Source organism: Camelus dromedarius, chromosome 12 (genome assembly GCF_036321535.1).
Source record: "Camelus dromedarius isolate mCamDro1 chromosome 12, mCamDro1.pat, whole genome shotgun sequence".
Lineage (NCBI taxonomy): Eukaryota > Metazoa > Chordata > Mammalia > Artiodactyla > Camelidae > Camelus > Camelus dromedarius.
The window spans coordinates 46594295-46615313 of NC_087447.1; the positions used below are offsets into that span (position 1 = coordinate 46594295).

General features: G+C 40.0%; 1 protein-coding gene across 4 annotated transcripts in view; it reads right to left on the reverse strand.

Annotated features, from left to right (window-relative positions):
• STIM1 (stromal interaction molecule 1) overlaps positions 1–21019 on the reverse strand; it is a 169725-nt gene that overhangs the window by 132566 nt on the left and 16140 nt on the right. The window contains exon 1 of one of the 4 annotated variants that reach the window (XM_064492641.1): positions 12049–12185. The exons of the other annotated variants lie outside the window; for them this stretch is intronic. Within the exon in view, the coding sequence (XP_064348711.1) occupies positions 12049–12076 (28 nt within the window). The 5' untranslated portion in view covers positions 12077–12185. Of the gene's footprint in view, positions 1–12048; positions 12186–21019 lie in introns of those variants that run through there. 4 annotated transcript variants of the gene reach the window in all.

Genomic DNA, 21019 nt, shown 5'->3' on the forward strand with positions numbered 1-21019 from the left:
CTACAACAAACTGTGGTGAGTATTCTTGCCTTTAATTCCAACCCCTTGGGAAACTCCCCTGCACCACACTACTTGCAACAAGTTGCTTCACTAGCCAGAAATCTGTAGTAGCTTCTCACTATATAACATGTATGATGGCTTAAAACTGTATAACATGGTGATTAAGAGCAAGAACTCTGGAAAATACCACCTAGGCATGATCCTGACTTCATCATTTATTAACTATGTGAGTTTGAGCAAGTTATTTAAGTTCTCCGGGCCTCAGTTTTCTCATCTTTCAAATAGGAAAATAATAGTACCGTCTTAGAGATGGTATAAAGATTAAATACACTAATAATAAGAATTAAATTTTAAAAATAATTAAACAAGCTTAGCATTAAAAATGCTAACAGCAGTGCCTGGCCCATGGAAAGAACTTGGTAAATTATACATAGACATATTCAGGACTACTTGGACTACTAAGATTACATTACTTTCCCCATCACAATAAATTTGTGGGAAGGCTACCCTGGATTCAGATCTAATTCTGTTTGACATTAAAGCCTGGGTTGTTCCATCATTATACTATATTCCTTGATAGTTGTTTATTCTAAAAAATCTTTACTGAGCTGCAGATGAAATGCTAGGTACAATAGCTACAAGGAAGTATAAAATCTAGTAATCTCTGCCTTCGTGGAACTCAAAATTTGTTGATACTCATCGTATGACAGAGGGAATAGGGACAAAAGAATAGAGATGGAGAGAGGGATGGAGGGCCCCCTAATCATTATGGTAGGGGAATTTGTTAGGGAAGGCTTCCCAGAGAAGCTACCTCAGCTAGTCTTAGTGATGAAGGACACCAGCTCTGGGGGAATAGACCAGTTTCTACAGGAGGCCAGTTTCCAGTCTATCCAGTGAAGAGGTAGCAGAGAAAAGAGGGGTCTTTATCAGATACAGCATTTCCAGGAACCGACCAGAGATGCTTTAGGGAGCACAAGATACGTTGGGTTGCTGCCAGACACAAAGTTACTTGACAGTTGCCCTCCTGGAAATAACTTGGCAGTTTTTATTTTGACAGAATCTTAGGGCTGAAAGGAATACTATGAAATCACTTAACTTAACCCCCCTACTTCATTGATGATAACAGGTCCTAAGAGAGCCTGGCTTCATTGTCCCCATTTGAGCTGAATATGGAAGAAACACAGGTTAGACAATGATAATTGTAACAGTCAACAATTAACGAGAGTTTATTAAGTGTCAGGCAATCTGCTAAATGTTCAACTTGGATTATCTCATCTTAATCTTCACAACAGCCCTGTGAGGTGGATAATATAATTATTTCTATGTTAGAGATAAGGAAATAGGCTCAGAGAGGTTAAGTAACTTGCCCACAGTATTACCAGCAAGTGATGGGACCCAGGCAGACTGACCCCAGGGCTCATGTCCTTTATTTGCTAGACTAGTTAAAGTACCAACTTCTCTGTGAAGCTTCCCATGACGACTTTCCTTACCATAAAAAATTAGGGGGCCCTTAGCTCCCATTGCCCCATGCCTCTGTCTACCCTTTTGTCCCCATTCCCTCTGTCATAGCAGTGAGCATCACCAAATTATGAGTTCCATGAAGGCAGAGATACTAAATCTTACGCTTCCTTATATCCCTTCTACGTAGCATTGCAGCTGCAGCTCAATAACGATTGTTTAGAATAAACCACTATAAAAGAATATAGTATAATGATAGAGAGACACAGACTTCAAGGTCAGACAGACTTAGATCTGAATCCTTCTTAGCTATATGATCCTGGCTGTCACTTAACCGCTCTGGGACTCAGAGTGATAAAATTTTTTTACCATGTAACTTTCTGAGAAAACTAAGCTAAGCACCTTATACAATGACTCGCACATAAAAGTCATTCCGTTTCACTTACCATCCTCCTCCTTTCCCCTTGTCCTACATATATTGGTAGAAAGAGCACTAGTCTGAGAATCCAGAATCTAATCAGCTATAATCTTAGTTACTTCTCCTTTCTGGGCTTCAATTTCCTCATCCACAATGCACAGAACTGTTGGTTCGGAACAAATGAAATAAAATGTGCTTCAGTGGTTAAAAAGCACTGCACAGATGGAAGGAATCTTTGTCATTCCACCTATCCAGCTTTTAATCAGCCTTGAACCACACTGCATGCAAGTGTCTTGCAGCGCACATAAGAGTGATCTCTCGTAGACCTAAAAACTATAAAAGGAGGGCATATTTGCACTGTCACTAGGGGAAGGAGCCAGTCCTACTGAGGAACTGACGTAAGACACTGCCAAGTGGCTTTGCTCCAGCAGTCCCTAGCTAATTGAGGCCTCACTCCCTGCCCTGTCTGCCTGTGACCTCTGCAAAGGCTAGAGAACACCAAGTGCTCCACAGAAGCTCTTCTTTTGGCGAGTGACAAGGTATTGCCGGCTAAGCTATTGCTAAGAGGCTCCTGCCCTTGGCCTTCCTTAGAACCGAGCCAAAACAAGGAGCCCTCAGGCTGTCCTGAGGTTATCAGTTTAGGATTCCTAAGAGTTAACCCTAAATACAGCTACCAGGGCCCTGGGCCTGGAACATGTCAGATGTGACAACTGAAGCCCGACCAGCCAGGCCCTTTGGACAAACTAGAGAGTCCCCTTATGCTGTGGAATAAGGGGTAAGGATAAGAACCTGGTCTTCCCATTCTCAGGTAAGAGTAAGTTAGTCTTAGATGCTCCCAAGGTCTTTTTTCAGGCTCTTCAGGCTGCCTAGGCCCCAGGGAGTTAACCACTTCCTCTGATCCTTAAAGCAGAAATCCCACTCTGCTCCCTTAGGACTCCCTCCCCCAAGCACAGCACTGTCAGTCCATCCATTTCACCCTCCATTAGTTAAAACGTATGGGCCCTTTTTGTTGTAAAGGTTTAACTGTTGGGTTGGGAAAGAAACAACACACATGAGGAAGTAAAGATGGTCTAAAACGTCTTACAAGTTAGTTACGGTCACTGTCCCCTCTTTACAGTTCCTGGTTCCTGTTGTCCTCTCAGAGGACAGCTACAATCCAATAGTTTTCAAACTTTATTTTTAAACAGTGTAACCCTCTTTTTCAAGTATAGTTCAAATTAAATCTAATTAGGAGTCTCAGTATCTAATTAGGTCTCTAATGTAATAATGGATCTAGGTAATAAACATCAATGGCTTCTAAAATCATTAGGCAAAAAGCTGATGGAAAATATTTTAATGAGTAGATCAAGTTGACAACATTTGAACCTATTCATCGATCCTAAAATTACAAAAAGAGAGAAAATCAGATATGGTTAAACATATTTTCAAGAAAATGAAAGGAAGAAAGAAAAAAGGAAAGAGAAAGAAAACAATTGAACTTGAATCTGATCAAGCCTCAAGATTCAACTACCAATTTACAGAGGATGTAGAAACATGTTAAAAGCTACCATAGAGAGATAATCAGCAAAATCCAGAAATTGGGAAACCCTTTAGGACAAATGACTCAGTTTCTTCAATACAAAATTACAAGGAAAAGAAAAGGAAGAGGAGGGGAAGCTATGGATTAGAAGAGACAAGATTTAGATCAACCAATATGTAGACTTTCTTCGGATATTGATATGAACAAAACAACTTAAAAAAATTTCTGAGTCATTATGGCAAATTAAAACACTAACTGGTTGATGATATTAATGGATTGTTATTTTTTAAGCATGATAATGATATTTTGGCTGTGTTTTTAAATACAATTCTTTTAGAAATATATACTGAAATGTTTGTGAATGAAATGATATGTCCGGAATTTGTTTCAAAATAATCCAAGGGGATGGGAGGATAAAGATGAAACAAGATTAGCCATGAGTATGTAATTAGACATGTGGGTTCATTATCATGCCCTCTCTAGTTTTAAATATGTTAAAATTTTTCCATAATAAAAAACATTTTTTTAAGTTAAAAAGTATATATGATCATCATTATTAGGACCATTCAGGAGACTATTTGCCTTTTATTCTTTTTTTTTAATTGGTTTATAATCATTTTACAATGTTGTATCAATTCCAGTGTAGAGCACAATTTTTCAGTTATACATGAACATACATATATTCATTGTCACATTTTTTTCTCTGTGAGCTACCATAAGATCTTGTATATAAGATCCCTGTGCTATACAGTATAATCTTGTTTATCTATTCTACAATTTTGAAATTCCAGTCTATCCCTTCCCACCCCCTGCCCCTTTGGCAACCACAAGTTTGTATTCTATGTCTATGAGTCTATTTCTGTTTTGTATTTATGCTTTGGTTTTTTGTTTTTTGTTTTTTTTTAAATTCCAAATATGAGCGATCTCATATGGTATTTTTCTTTCTCTTCCTGGCTTACTTCACTTAGCATGACATTCTCCAGGAGCATCCATGTTGCTGCAAATGGCATTATGTTGTCGGTTTTTATGGCTGAATAGTATTCCATTGTATAAATATACCACATCTTCTTTATCCAGTCATCTAATGTTCATAGCAGCACTATTCACAAAAGCCAAGACATGGAAACAGCCTAAACACCTTTTATTCTTGACAGCAAAGTTACTCAACCCCTACCCCAGCCCAGTCTTCATGCCAATCCCTTCCAATCCTCAGCAAACACATGTAAAATTCTATTAAGACATGAGAGGCAGCAGGAATTAAGATTCACTCTGTGGACAACCCCTCTGTGCCTGGCCAGCTTTAGTGGGTGCGTGTTTGGGGCGTGGAGGGGAGACAGGTAATAGGAAAGTGCCCTAGAAATTACCCAAAATTTACCTTCAGCCTAGACTCTTAGGATCTAGGTCTCTGAATTACAAGTCCTAAATGACAAAAAATAAGTAAAAGATACTTGTGAATTATAAGATATTTGGATTTTGATTACATACGAATAAATGTTATATTGTTAATTTTTTAAAAAGGCACTTGTGGAGAAGGCCAACAATTAGGAGGAAAAAGTTTAGTGTTAATGACAGAGTTTAATTCCCTATTCCTGACTCAGAAATAATAGGCCTTATCCTTTTTATCAACACTTTATTTTCCTTTCACAGCCCCTCATGTTTTGAATGATTTTGTCTATAAACAAAATGCATTTATTGAGAAATAATTCAACATTCTCAGCTGTGTTTATTATCACTACTTTTTCTTTTCAAAATGCTGGTCCAGATTTTTAACCAACCATATACAATTATCAGAACTTCATAGCAATATTATGAAATCACACACTTTTTCATTCTGGCTTTGATGCTAAATGAGCAAGAAAGTGAAAGTAAACATGTAGACCTTCAAGCACTGGGCCCCGCTACCAGCTGCTTATTTTGGCTCTGTACTTGTGTCCAAGGTCATTCACTCACTGGACAGGTTTATGTCCTATGATGCCATCAACTTCTAGCCAAAGCACTAATCAGCATGAGCAAACTAATGTTACCACACAGCACTGGCATAATTGAAACCAAAAGCAAAGACATTTTAATTGTAGATAAATATTAGGCTTTGAAATATTTCCATTAGGCTTATTGAAATATTGAAAGCAAATTAAATTCATTTATTCATCAAAAACAAAGATTTACTAAGCATCCCTGTCTAAGACCTTAGCTAGGCAGGCACTAAGGACAAAATGAACAAGACAAAGCCCATGTCCCCAAGGGACTATGAGGGACTCACACAAATACATTTCTTTACTGCTTTCATGGATCCCTAAATTTCCGTAGACCACAGGCCACTAAAATTGTGCTAGAAGGGATGACACTTTTATTCCCTTACGAACACGAACAACTTGTGAAAAGGCAACCTGTTTCAAGAAATACCTCTCAAAGGTACAGCCCTACTCTGGAGATGCGAACTGATCCAGTATGACAAAATCAAGAATAGGGTTTCTGAGATCATAGTCTTTGTCTACAATTCAACAGACATTTACTGAATTTCTATTTTGTCCTTGAGTACTTGTGCTAGGTAAGGGATCAGCAAACTGTGACTCTCAGGCCAAATCCGGCCCAACACCTGTTTTTGCAAATAAAATTTTACTGGAACACAGCCATGCATGTTCATTTACATATTGCCCAGGGCTGCTTTTCTGCAACTACTTGCCACTTCAACAAAAACCATATAGTCCATCTAGCCTAAAATATTTACTATCTGCCACTTTACAGAAAATGTTTACTAACCTCTATGCTTGACTCTGAAAGTGCAGACATAGTATCTATTTCTCAGTCTGGGAGGTGGTTACATGGGTATATACATATGTAAAAATTCACCAAGCATTTCATTCATTTTATTATATGTATGCCATAACTCAACTTTTTAAAATGAAATAAAGAGTATTTGGTCCCTGCCCTCTAGCACCTCAAAATCTGCTCGGAGGACATAAGTAAATAACTGCAGCACAGTCTTGATAAGAATCATAATGAAGAGCTATACTAACTACAGTAATGGCACAAAAGAGAAAATGAACAACCCAGTTAGGAATGCAAGGCCAAGTCTTCATAGAGAAGACAACTGAAGTATATCTTGAAGAATGAGTATGTATGTATCAGGACGGCAATGGCAGAGGAAGAAAAATGGAGGTAAAGGGGGAGAGAACAGCATATGCAAAGGCTCAGAAATGCAAAGGTGAAAAAAAAGGCATGCCTTTGGGAAATGACATGTAACTCACAGAAACACTTAGGTAAGGTGCTAGTAGAACAATGTCAAAAGATAAGACTGGAGCAATACAAAGGGGTAAGATCATGGAAAGCCTCATATGAGGGTGGACATGTAATTTATGGCCTAAACAGGGTCACTTTTGAGAGTGAAAGAGAGCCAGAAAAACAATTGTAAACAAGGACTAACCCAGGAAAATATCAACACTCTATTACATGCCATAATAAGGAACTTGGACTTTGACCTACCAGATAGAACAAGTTAATAAAGAGTTTTTTTAAAAAGCAATACCAAGATTTATGCTTTAAAAAGGATGTACTTCATCTATTTATTTAACATATAGAGAGAGTACTTAATGTGCCAGGCACTGCCCTAAGCACTTTGCAAATATTACTCATTAATCATCATAACTACCTTGTGAGATAGGTAGTATTATTATCCTCATTATTCAGATAAAAGGCACAGGCTAATTAAGTAACTTGCCTAAAGTAGCACAGACAATAAGGGGCAGAACCAATATTTGAACCCATCAGTTAGGCCCCAGAGTTTGTGTTGTTCCCTACTTTTGACCCCAGGGAATCCTGAGCCCCTAGCCAGTGTTAGGTCCCTCTATACAGAAGCCCACCACACTCTACACTTCTTCATAGTACTCATCATATTTCTAATCATTTGTTTAAAAATCTACCTTCCTTGCTAGATTGTAAACTGTAAGGACAGGATTGAGATTATCTTGTTTACCACTGTATTCCCCTAACCTGACACATTTATTAGCCCTCAATTTGGAAATCATATTAATAACAGCAAACATTTATTGACCACTTACTCTGTGCCAGGCACTGTTCTAAGAGCTTTAAACATATTAATCGATTTAAAAGAAGTTAAATAACTTGTCCAAGGTCACAAAGCTAGTAAGAAGTAGAGTCAGGATTCTGAATCTAACTCAGTGCCATTAACTTTATGCTAAACTACCTTTTTTTATTGAATAAAAGTATGAATTAATAAAATTAGTACCCCTTGTTTCTAAGCAGTGCCTGGCACTCAGGAGGCATTCCAAAAATAAATGACTCAGGTGCTGAGGAAGAGACAGTGTGTAACCACATCTCCTTCCTCCCAAAGAGGCAGCCTGGCCTACAGAAATAAAAGCATATATCCAGATCACTGGGGAGGCAGCATACTGCAATGTTAAGTTAAAAACACAGACTTTGGAATTAGAACATAAAATTTCTAATTAGGTTAAGTCCCACTTCTACCAATTACTAGATATGTAACCTTAGATTCCTCATTTACAAAAGGAGAACAACAATATCTATCTCATTGGCTGTTGTGAGCATTAAATAAGGAAAATACAGAATTGTACCTAATACATACATACTCAATATACATTTGTTTTATCATAACAGTTAACAGTATTATTTATATTGTTATTAACTATTTCATTAGTGATGGACTTAGCTATAGCTCAGAGTTCCTGTGACTTCCCTCTAGGTCCCTTGAGATCCCTTCCAACACCTCCTTCATCTTACCAAAGTTGAATATTTTACAAGTTTAGAGCTCAAATGGGTATTGTACATAAACAGAGTGTTTCATGGAGCTTTACACTTCTGGCCCAAAGCCTGGAGAGGTGAAAATCGTAAGGGTGGCGTCCCAATCGCCACTGCCTAAGCCATGAGTTCCAGAAGCAAAATTAGGAAACCAGTACCGCTAACTGACCTAGCTGATATGAAGGAAACCACACTAGAAAAAAACATTTAAATACAATATCTCCTTGAGCTTAAAACCTAAGTCAAATCTTAACTGCCAGGCTAGAAAGTTTGACTCAGTCCAACAGAGACTGTACAAGAGAAGCCAAAAGCTTCTGTCAGTGCTGTTGGGTCTAACAGAGGTGACAGAGAAAAGTTTTAGACTTTTGAGGTACCATAAAACACTCAGCAATCTCTGTGATAAACTTAACTCAAAGCTTCCTGGATGCCCAGTCCTATATTAGGACTGGAAGGGTAAGATCACAAAAATCATAAAATTGGGAGAAATAGGTGGACTGCCACAGATCACCACCTGGATTGGCCCCCACTTTCAGACTGTAATATACCTATCAATTATTAGTCTCATTTTACAGATAAAGAAACTGAGGTCCAGAGAAGGTAAATGATTTAGCCCAGGTCAGATATTTAAGAGGTGACAAGGGAAAAAAAAAAGCACCTAGTCTCAAGGAGTAACAATCTTTTTTTTAATTCTTTGGGGGAGGCGGCGGGACAAGGTAATTAAGTTTATTTATTTACTTACTTACTTATTTACTTTATTTATTTATTTTAAAGTGCATACTTATGAAGTCCCCTATAAAGGTATGTATTTTTATTTTATTTTATTTGGGGGGGAAATTTTCTACATTTTTTTAACTTTTTTTTATTGAGTTATAGTCATTTACAATGTTGTGTCAAATTCCAGCGTAGAGCACAATTTTTCAGTTATACGTGAACATACATATTTTCATTGTCACATTCTCTTTCACTGTGAGCCACCACAAGATCCTGTATATATTTCCCTGTGCTACACAGTACGATCTTGTTTATCTATTCTACATTTTGAAATCCCAGTCTGTCCCTTCCCACCCCCCAACCCCCTGGCAACTACAAGTTTGTATTCTATGTCTATGAGTCTGTTTCTGTTTTGTATTCATGGGGGTTTTTTTGTTTGTTTGTTTGGTTGTTTTAGATTCCGCATATGAGTGATCTCATATGGTATTTTTCATTCTCTTTCTGGCTTACTTCACTTAGAATGACATTCTCCAGGAACATCCATGTTGCTGCAAATGGCGTTATGTTGTCAGTTTTTATGGCTGAATAGTATTCCATTGTATAAATATACCACTTCTTCTTTATCCAGTCATCTGTTGATGGACATTGAGGCTTTTTGCATGTCTTGGCTATTGTAAATAGTGCTGCTGTGAACACTGGGGTGCAAGTGTCTTTTTGAAGTAGCATTCCTTCTGGATATATGCCCAGGAGCGGGATTCCTGGGTCATATGGTAAGTCTATTCTAGTCTTTTGAGGAATCTCCATACTGTTTTCCACAGTCGCTACACCAAACTGCATTCCCACCAGCGGTGTAGGGGAGTTCCCTTTTCTCCACAGCCTCTCCAGCATTTGTCATTTGTGGACTTTTGAATGATGGCCATTCTGACTGATGTGAGGTGATACCTCATCGTAGTTTTTTTTTTCTCATTGTAGTTTTGATTTGCATTTCTCTGATAATTAGTGATATTGAGCATTTTTTCATATGCCTATTGATCATTTGTATTTCTTCCTTGGAAAATTGCTTGTTTAGGTCTTTTGGCCATTTTTGGATTGGGTTGTTTGGTTGTTTCTTATTATGTCGTATGAGGTGCTTGTATATTCTGGAGATCAAGCCTTTGTCGGTTTCATTTGCAAAAATTTTCTCGCATTCCGTAGGTTGTCTTTTTGTTTTATGGTTTCCTTTGCTGTGCAGAAGCTTGTAAGTTTCATCAGGTCCCATTTGTTTATTCTTGCTTTTATTTCTATTGCTTGAGTAGACTGTTCTAGGAGAACATTTTTGAGATGTATGTCAGATAATGTTTTGCCTATATTTTCTTCTAGGAGGTTTATTGTATCTTGTCTTATGTTTAAGTCTTTGATCCATTTTGAGTTTATTTTTGTGTATGGTGTAAGGGAGTGTTCTAGCTTCACTGATTTATATGCTGCTGTCCAGTTTTCCCAACACCATTTGCTGAAGAGACTGTCTTTATTCCATTGTATATTCTTGCCTCCTTTGTCGAAGATTAGTTGACCAAAAGTTTGTGGGTTCATTTCTGGGCTCTCTGTTCTGTTCCATTGGTCCATATGTCTGTTTTTGTACCAATACCATGCTGTCTTGATTACTGTAGCTCTGTAGTATTGTCTGAAGTCTGGGAGAGTTATTCCTCCAGCCTCTTTCTTTTTCTTTCTTTCTTTATTTTTAATGGAGGTACTGGAGATTGAACCCAGGACTTCGTGAATCCTAAGCATAGCAATCTTAATGACAAGGTATGACTCATAAAACTATCAAAACACATGGTCAGGTGGTAAGGGAGATTTCTATCAGGAGCTACAGGTATGGAAAGGAAGAACAAGAAATGAGAGACTGAAGGCCTCAGAGTAAAAGTCCCTGCTCACCACATCCTTCACAAAGTAAAATGGTCCCTCTTCACTTGTATGGCTCCTTTAATACCTACTACCCTGTAATACCTGTTTACCTATCTCCCCCATTACATGGTAGTTCCTCAAGGCTATAGACATTTTATTATATTTATATTACCAACACCCAGCCTAGGCATATAGCTGGACCTCCTGCTGACTTTGAAAAGACTCAAACTAGCGCTACTCCTCTCCACAATACTAAAAAGAAGGCACATGTACCCTATCAGGTATCTGCCAGGGCAAGAGGCCAGACCCTCAAGAAAGAGTCCAGGTAAGGCTAAGAGAAAGTTACTTAGACCAAGTAATTTAATCTCTTAATTGTTCATACCAATAATCATCTTAGAAAACTGTATTAAAAATCAGATGTCTGTGAAAGCACTTAACACAGTACCTGGCACATAGTAGATAATCAATGACTGCTAGCTCCCTTCTCATACTCCCTCTGAGTTCCTATTAAAAATACCAACATTCATCACAAGTACTTATTTATGTGTTGGGTACTTTGTTAAGCCTCAGTGGTGGGACGATGATCTTATCTTAGGCATCTCTGATGGAACTTCAGCGTCTACCATGATGCCCACCAAAGCTGCCTGGCACCCAGTAAGCACTCACTAAATTGGGAACTCCTGAGAAGACTACTGGACACAGACTACTGATGGGCTGCTTGCCAGTACAGCAAGGCCAAGCCATCTGCTCTGCTAGCCCTAGAGATATGCAGACACAGAAGAGACCAAGTCCCTGGCCAGCTGCAGATCTACACATGTATAGAGTCCCTCCCATAGTAAAGCCTGCCCATCAAGGTGACCAGAAAAAACACAAGAAGGATCCAGATGAGTTCCTTAATACCGCTTTAGAGACAATATGGAAATGTTCCAAACTATACCACATCTCCATTTAGGACCTGGGTTGGAATATTAAACTGAATACCCACCATCACATTTCCTATATTCCCCACTGAGAAGGAAGGAAAGGGCTCCTTTCTTTTAGCACTGCTTGCTTAGAAAAGCTGATCTCCTGGGGAATGGCTGGGCCCATATCCTGGCAAAAGCTTGAACCCCACAAAAGCATCTCAGTCATTCCACCTTGCTGGGCTCCAGGGCTGAAAATAGCCCCTAATGAAAAACAAGCTGTGTGGACTACTTATCCAGTTTCATTGCAAAGGCAGGCCTTAAGCTGGCTGAAGAGGACAAACCCCTCACTCCTAACTCAAGCGGGCTAGAAGCCTCACCTGTTTCCGGCCCCACAGCAACTGGCATAGCTCTGGCACCTCTCAGGCTTCATCTTTCCAAAACAGCAATGGAACAAGTGCAGAACACACAAGGGCCCCCTGCAGTCAGCCCAGCACTGATTGACGGGGTGGCAGGAAGAGAGAGAGCTATTCCCAGACACAGACCCTCTATTCTTTCGTCAAATCTGAGGGCAAAATGAAAGGCCCCAAAGCAGCCCGCACCCTTACAAAAGAAGCATTTCATACCTCTGCTTCCTCTTTTGGCAATGACAGTAAGAGGTTTCTCTATCAAGGCCCTGTCTCAATGCCTATTTACATAGGGTGGCCTTACCTAATCCCAAGTCAGAATCAGCAGTCAGTATGCAGTCTTATACACCAAATCCATCCCTGCCTATTACCCACCCTGCCATTACAGTCAACTGTCTCCATCAACACATTAAGCACTTCTAGAGGCAGGCCCAGGTCTCATAATGCCTGTGTTTCCCGTGTTGCCTAGCAGGGGGTCCTGCTTAGATTAGGAGCACAAAGATCTGTTTGTTATAGAGTGAAAGTGAGCAGGTGCAGAAACAGGGCAGGAAGTGTAAGGACATGAACATATCCTGTCTTACTCTCCCTGGAGTCCCCACCCAGTATATGCTGCCTCTGGCCCTAGGCTCAGGCTGGGTCTCCCAGGCTTCTTCTCTTATCACCAAGCTCACAGTCATCTCTCCCTACTTTGGCTGTGCACATCCTATCTGAACCATTCCCTGGATGGTTCTTGACATCCTAGATGTCTGTTTCACTTCCTGGGTGTGTTTGAGAACTCCCTGAGGACACGGCCCATGGACCAGCCACAGGGAAATCCACCAATAACAGTTTACAGAATCAAGAAAAAGAAAGTCAACTTCCTTTGAGCTTTCAATTGCTTACCTATGAAAAGGTGAAAAGAATATCTGTCACCAATATCTCTCACCTGGTTTCACCTGGTTGCTCCCACAGGCTTAGATTCTCTCTCTTTCTCCATGTCCTCAGCTGGTTTCCCAGGGAATTCTCCATAAAGAATTCAGGCCAAACAGTTCAGCCCCTATATTTGGCCTACAACTGTGTGATACTTAAGATGTCATCAGAATAGAGATGACAGCTCATTCTTCACATCCCACATCCCTCACACTACGGGGAGTGACTCATCCATGCCAATCCCAGCCAAAGGCAGGAAAAGTCCCCTTGAACCAAAGCAGGACAATGCTGCATCCTCCACCTACCCACCAATGAGCTCATGCCTAAGATCATGATCAGTCTCACCTCTCAAACTGGGAATGGGTCCTTAAGTGGGCTGAAGTCCTGGAAGAAGACTTCCAATCAGAAAAGAAAATAAATTATGACTTTCTACAACTGTGTTAAAACCAACAGTTTTTGGCAAACCCAAATTATCTTTGTTTTTATCAAGATATAATTCACATACCATACAATTTACCCATTTAAAGTATACAATTCAGTGGTTTTCAGTATATTCACAAAACTGAGCAACCATCTCAATAATCTAATTTCAGAACATTCTCATCACCCCAAAAAGACACCACATACCCATTAGCAGTCACTCCCCATTTTCCCCACCCTCTAGACCACAGCAACCTGCTTTCTTTCTCTGTAGATTTTGCCTATTCTGGGCACTTCATATAAATGGAATCCTATAATACTTGGCCTTTTCACATAGCATAATGTTTTCAAGTTTCATCCATGTTGTAGCATGTGTCAGTACTTCATTCCATCTTATGGCTGAATAATATTCAAATATATGAGTATATCACATTTTGTTTATTCATCAGTTGATGGGCATCTGGGTTGTCTGCCTATTTACATGGAGCCCCACTTAAAGCATGGGTTTCACTCTCAGTCCCTAAATCGGGGCTGCATCAGTCAGTGTTCCAGACAAAGTGGCACAGCAATTTCTAGTATAAGCCAGTATGGTCTTCAAGGTGCTGAAAATATCTGGCTGGCTCCCACACTGCTCACTCATCCTCTTAACTTAAGAAAGGGAGAAACAAGCATCATGCTATCACCATTTAAGAAAGCAATTTCAACTCACTGAATCTTTACAACACACTCCATGATCCTAGGTCAGGGATTCCTGCCCACATTTTACACACAAAGAAACTCCAACCTTGGAATTTAAGTAATTTTGCTAAGTCACAAAGGTAGAGACAGAGGCAGACGAACCCAGGTCTTCTGATTCTTGGTCCAGAAGTGTACCATTATAGAGATGTTCAAGGAAAGGAGCACCTAAGTAGTGGAAGAAGGAGAAAGGGACTGAGAGAGCTTCAGAGAGGATATGACATTTGACCTGACCCTAGAAGAACAATTGTAATTTCAGCCACCAGAGAAGAAAGGAGGGATATTCCAGACAAAAGGAAAAACACGAGAAAAGGCTGAAAGACATGAAAGATCTAGGTATATTGAAAGATTAGTCAGTGATTTTTAAGTCAAGGAAGGTTTATCCCAAAATTATGTTTTTATAAAAGATAAATGTCTAGTATCCAAAATATATAAAGACCTCTTAAAATGTTGTATTAGTCAGGGTTCCCCAGAGAAACAAAACCAATAGGATACATATATATGTAGATATATATAGAAGAGATTTATTATGGGAATTGGTTCACACAATTATGGAGGCCAAAAATTCCCCGATCTGCCTTCTGCATGCATGAGAACCAGGGAAGCTGGTGGTTTAATTCAGACCAAGTCCAAAGGCCTGAGAATGGGACTAGGGGTGGGGGAGTGTGAGCAGTGATGGTAAAAGTTCCAGTCTGAGTCCAAAAATCCAAGAACCAGGAGCTCCAACGTATGAGTACAGTAGAAGATGGATGTCTCATCTTAAGGAGTAAGAACAAATTCGCCCTTCCTCCCCTCTTTGTTCTATTCAGGTTCTCAGGGGATTGGGTGATGCCTACCAGCACCTTCTTTACTCAGTCTACTGATTCAAATGCTCATCTTCTCTGAAGATACCCTCACAGACATATACAGAAATAATGTTTAGTCAGTTATCTAGGCATCCCTTAGCCCAGTCAAGTTGCAACATAAAATTAGCCATCATACAATTCAATAACAAAAAAAAAAACCATTTTTAAAACAAAGGACTTGAACAGACATTTCTCCATAGATGATCTACAAATGGCCAACAAGTATAGAAAAAGATGCTCAACGTCATTAGTCATCACAGAAACAGAAATCAAAACCACAGTGAGATACCATTTCATACCCATTAGGATGGCTATAATCAAAAAAGACAGAAAATAACAAATGTTGGTGAGAATGTAGAGAAACTGAATCACCCGTATATTGTGGGTAGGAGTATAAAACAGTACAGCCATGATGGAAAACAGTTTGGCAGTTCCTCAAAAACTTAAACATAGAATTACCACATGATCCAGCAATTGTACTTCTAGTATACCCGAAAGAATTACAAACACGTACTCAAATAAGTATATGTATACACATGTTCATAGCAGCACTGCTGACAATAGCAAAAAGGTGGAAATAGCCCAAATGTCCATCAACAGATGAGTGGATAATTAAATTGTGGTATATACATAGAGTGGAATATAAGCTACCCATAAACAGGAGTGAGGTACTGCTTCATTCTATGTGCTACATGCTACAACATGGATGAGCCTCCCCTACAGCACAGACTAGGTCATGGGTGGAGAGCAGGGGGAAAAGAGCTGAATGACCTCTCTTGAAGCAGCAGTTTGGAGTCATGCTATCTCTGAAAAGGGAGTTAGAGACTAGGTGCCCAGGAAAACCAAAGATTCAGTCATCACACAATGGTCTGAATTTGGTTTATTTTCCTTGGGGGAGGTTCAGGGGTTCAAGAAGAATAGAGAGGTATTTAACAAACAACTTTGGAGCAATATCTGGTTTCAGAAATAACTGAAATCTCTCAATAACAACTGGATTCCTGACTTTCCAGAAGCAACATTTCTAATGCCAAAGTCTTTCAGAAAAACATTTAAGATATTACTCCCAAAGTTTGATGCTGAAGCCATCCCCTAGCTGTCCACAAGCTGTTTTCATTACCCTCAGGAGGCACTGGAGACCTGGAGACTAGAAATTTGGGGCGCAGCATTCAAGCTCAGCCCTATCAGCCAAAAGGCTCCAACGTAGCATGTCATCAACTGAAGCCTGGAACTCAACCCACGAGGAATAATCGGCAAGGGTCATAGGCACATCTTCCTCAGGCTCCTCATGTCTTATATTTATAGTAATACTGACAATCAAAACCACCAACAAATACTTCCCTTTTTTAAGGGCCATTATGTGGCCTTTAAATACATTCTCACAACAGCCCTAAGGCTCATACAGATTAATGATTTGCCCAGGGTCGTGAGGCTAATAATGGCAAAGCCAAGTTTTAAACTCTGGTCTGCATGCTTCCAAAGATCATGCCATTGCCACAACACAAAACTGCCAGCACCACACATCCTGCCCCAGCTATTTCCTGAATGTCCATGAGAAAATGCTCTGACCACTCAAAATAAATCAATTCTTCTCAGTTTAACATTAATCCTAGTAGCTCAGGGACAGAACCTCTCTCAGGCAACAGCAACCCGGAGCACTGACACCACCAAGAAGTACCTGAGATTGCTATCCGGGCCATTCCACCATTTCCAAGGTCACCAATCAAGCTTCCCAAAAACCCAAACATAGGTGTTTTGCCTTGGATGGCCCTTGAAGGCAGGAGGGGAAATGTCAGGGAGAAGCACAAATATAGAAAGCATGGAAAACAAAACACCAAGTCAGAAATCAGTAGATCTGAGAGCTAGCCCCAGTTCTGCCCCTAATTAATTATATGACCTTAGGAAGTCACCTGCCTTCTTTGCATTTGTTTTCTCTGTTATAATACAGAAACAACAATTCCCTCCCATCATATCTCACAGGTTTGCTAAGGACATGATGAGGGAAAAAACAGGTCTTAAATAGGAGAGTGCTTTGAAAGGTGCAAAGCACAAACTAATCTGAGGGGTCATTATGATATGACTACCATGAGCTGGCTGGAGAGAAGATTAATATCAAGAAACAATTAGAAGGTGAAACAGTAGTTAATTACATGCCACTTTATATGACACAGACTAAGAAGATTATAGTCTAGAAAGGGGTAGTCTCTGGGATGAGTCAGAGAAACTGCATAGAAAAGAACAGACAGAATTGAAGGGTGATGGAGAGCAAGAGTGGCAGCAAAAGTATACAGCCAGGGAAGAGAGGGGTGAAGAAGCAGAAGGGCAACAGCGCTGGATCAGTTGCTGTGCATGGGGAGGTCAGGGAGGCCATTGTGGGTAGGTACAGGAAGGCCAGATTGTAGAGAGAAGATAGGCTGAGGAGCTAGGGCAGGATGCAGTCAGCAACATGGTGCAATGAGAGAGAGCAGAGCTGGGTTTCACAGCCAACATTTATGGAGCACTAATAATGTGGTAGGCACTCTCAGAAGTTATAAGGATATAGAGGTGGAATAAGACATGAACCATGCTCTCATGACTCTGCGTTTGAATCCTACTCATCTCTTGCAGTGGCATGGACATCAAAGAACAAGCTTTATCATCACAGAATTCTGGATTAAATTCCCTGTGCTGCCATTGCTAGATGAATGACCTTCATCAAGTAACCAAACGTCTCTAATTCCCAGTTTTCTCATGTGCAATGCAGAAGTGATAATAATCTTTCATAGGATGGTGGTGAGTACCAAATTATGCAAAGCACTTAAAAAAAGAAACTTGATATGTGTCTTATGGACATACAACACATGATGACTATTATCATTATCATTCACTAGCTTTGTGACCCTGGGAAACTTGCTTAACTTCTCTGGGCTTCAGTTTTCTCATCTGTAAACTTCACAAGGTTGTTGTAAAAATTAAAGGAAACAATTGCTATAAAGTATCTAGCATAAATCAACAACTCAGCAAAGTTCCATTTTCTTCCCTCCATCTCCTATCCTTAAGCTCATATTTGAGACCTCCCTTGTGGCAATGCTCAGCCCCCAAAGGAAGGCACTGAGGACACAGCTAGAGCACCTACTCATCCTACTTCTAGAAGGCACCAGGCCCACTCAACCCCCAAACTAACCCTCACTTACCCAACGCCTGACTACCCCCATCCAGGAACATGTTCTTTACCCACTTCTTGCCAAGTGGCTTCAATTCAACTGTCTGATGGCCAGACAACTCCACCCTGCTTACTCATCCTCCAAGAAACTAAACCAGAAGAGAAAGCTCTGAAGTCTACATGTTGATAAAAGAAAGGGGAGTGGTTTTTCTAGTATCTTAAAACCATAGGCTAAAAGGGGGAGATGCTAAGAACCCTTGCTGAGGGCAAGATAGATCCCACTGGTCTTGTGCACACATGACAAGGGCAGGCAAACCTGCTGCAACTCCCAACAGTTCCAGGAATGTCTCAGAACAAGGTCCTCAGCCTGCTGGAGTCACCCAGGCATGAAGGAAAATTAGGTTTTCACTAGCAAAGGTCAGCTCATAAATACCTGATTAACCCATGCAAACATGCTCTGCTCCATGTTCTGTGAGAATTTACAACTGATCCAGAACAGAAGTCAAGCTGAGTACACCTTTCAAAGCTATAACCAACAATTACTGAGGGATGTGTGTGTGGTGGGGGGTGATGGCTGGCTGTAAAAGCCTAATCCAAATCAGGTGAGTCCAGACTGTCCAGAGGAAGCTGCTTTTTCTGGGAACAACCTCTGCACAAACTTGAAATGCAAACGATACCTTGTCTTGAAAGACAAGAGCCAGCCCTCCCACTAAAACCATGAGAAATGCAGAAAAGCAAAGCATATTCATTCCAACACCCCTGCTCAATCCCAAGGACTTCCATTTATGAGGAAATAATACCAGCAATCTTAATCTCACACATTAGGAAGACATGGCCAGATCAAACCTGTGAAACTGTTGGCTGGGCTCCCCCAAGCAGATCTGCTTTGTCCTCAGTGCCTCCAATACACTTTGCAAACCAGGAAAGGAAAGTGAAAGAAACCATTTGTCATTGAGCACTTACTAGGACTTGTACAAAAGTTTTTAAATTTTTACTTTTTAAAAAAAATTCTCCCATTAATCTTGTATGATAGTTAATCCTAATCTCATTTTATAAATGAGGAAACTAAGCATCAGAGATTAAGCCACTTGCTCAGGAAAGGGGCTGGTAAAGGACAGAGCCCACGTATAAACTCATTCTGTCTGATTCCAAAACAGCCTTTCTTTCCACAAATATTTACTGAGAGCCTACTATGTGCCAAGAACTACTCTTAGGTGAATAAACAGCAGTGTAGTAGACAGACAAAAAACCCCTGTCTTTACGGAGATTTCATTCCTAAAATCAAGAATCCTCTGTATTTAGTATACCACGCATTTAGTGGGTAGATATCTGTATTTCTTTCTCCTTCACCAGACAAGACTCAACAGATATGGCTGGAAGGAATGAATGTGGCCCTTTCTCTCACCTCACAGGAATTCCTCTCAGCTGCTGCCCAAACAGCATTCAACTGTTTATTCATCCATTCAGCATCCTTCTTCCCACCTATGTCATAGGTTTAAGCCCTATCTTAAACCAAAAGCTTCCTTGCAATGCCAGCAAGTTGGCTCCAGTCACCTAATGAGTAAAACAGTAACAGTACTCCAGGGTTCACAAAACACTTTACATATAGTATCTTATCTAATCTTCATAAAATTAAATATTTAGCATGGAAACAGACATCCAGAAAGTTAGTTACTAGTTACTTGTGTCCTTAGACACAACTGAATCCTGGAACTACATGGTTCTAGTGCCAGAATGCACTCTTGTCTTCTTCACCTAAGGACATCTCATGATCTATTCTCAATACTAGAGAAACCAAAACAGCATCATGTCACTATCCAGATCACTCTGTTTGATTAAGCTACTTCAGATTTCCCATTGTATCAAAACAGAACAAACAAACAAAAACTACGATGTTTCAGCCTATTGTGGAATTTATTTTGTCATTAATATTTTATTACTTTTCCTGTTAAAGGTGTTTTAACTGTATTTTGTTATGCTCCAATTTGCTATTTATTCCCAAAGGAACAAGCTTTTGATGTTAATCACTAAACATGTATGTTATATGTTTTCTATATGCATAGAAAAAGGCCTGAAAATACTTGTATAATTTTTTTCAAGTTAGTGAGAAAGATAATTCAACATATAAAAATGCCTTCATAGACTTGCCTTCTTTAGGAAAGTCTTTATCCTGTGAAGTGAGGCACACCAAAGGGCAGAGGCTGCAGAAAACACAAGACTCAAATGCGGAGTTAATAACTTAATATGCTCATTGCAAAAATAACCCAAGCACCTGCAGTCAGCAGGAATATCCCAACAACCAAGGCCAGGCCAAGGGCTTTGTCACACCACTCTACTCCAGGTAGCACTGATCTAACTCTGTTCATCACAGAGAGACTACAAGAAACTCTAAAGCCAGACACCAAGGAAAATGACCTTGGAAACCCAAAAGGCATCTTGCCTAGAAGGCCCTACTGCCTCCAGAATAACACAGCACATTCTAGGCAAATCAAGAAGAATCAGGCCTGGTTTTATGCAGGGAACTAGCCAAGACTATGCCCAAAACATTTCTCCTTACAAGTCATGAAGCCTGAAAATCCCACACTACAACTTCCTTTGGGTCTTTAATGAACACATCTTGAGTACCACATCTTGCAGGATTGGGAGCTGTCAAATGAGGGAGGAAAATCCATGCCTCATTGGATATCAGTGAGATTAGCAAGAGGGGCAGAGTGCTCTGGGAAGGTAGGTCAAGAAAATAATTCTGGCTGTAGGAACTGGAGAAGACTTTCTGAAGGTTGGAAATTAGCTTGGCTTAGGATAGTAGGATATGAAATCATTTGTTCAGACTTGGGAAAGTAACCAAAGTCTTTGGGTGAGACCCAGATTTGGATTCTGGTAGAGTTGCTTAAAGGCT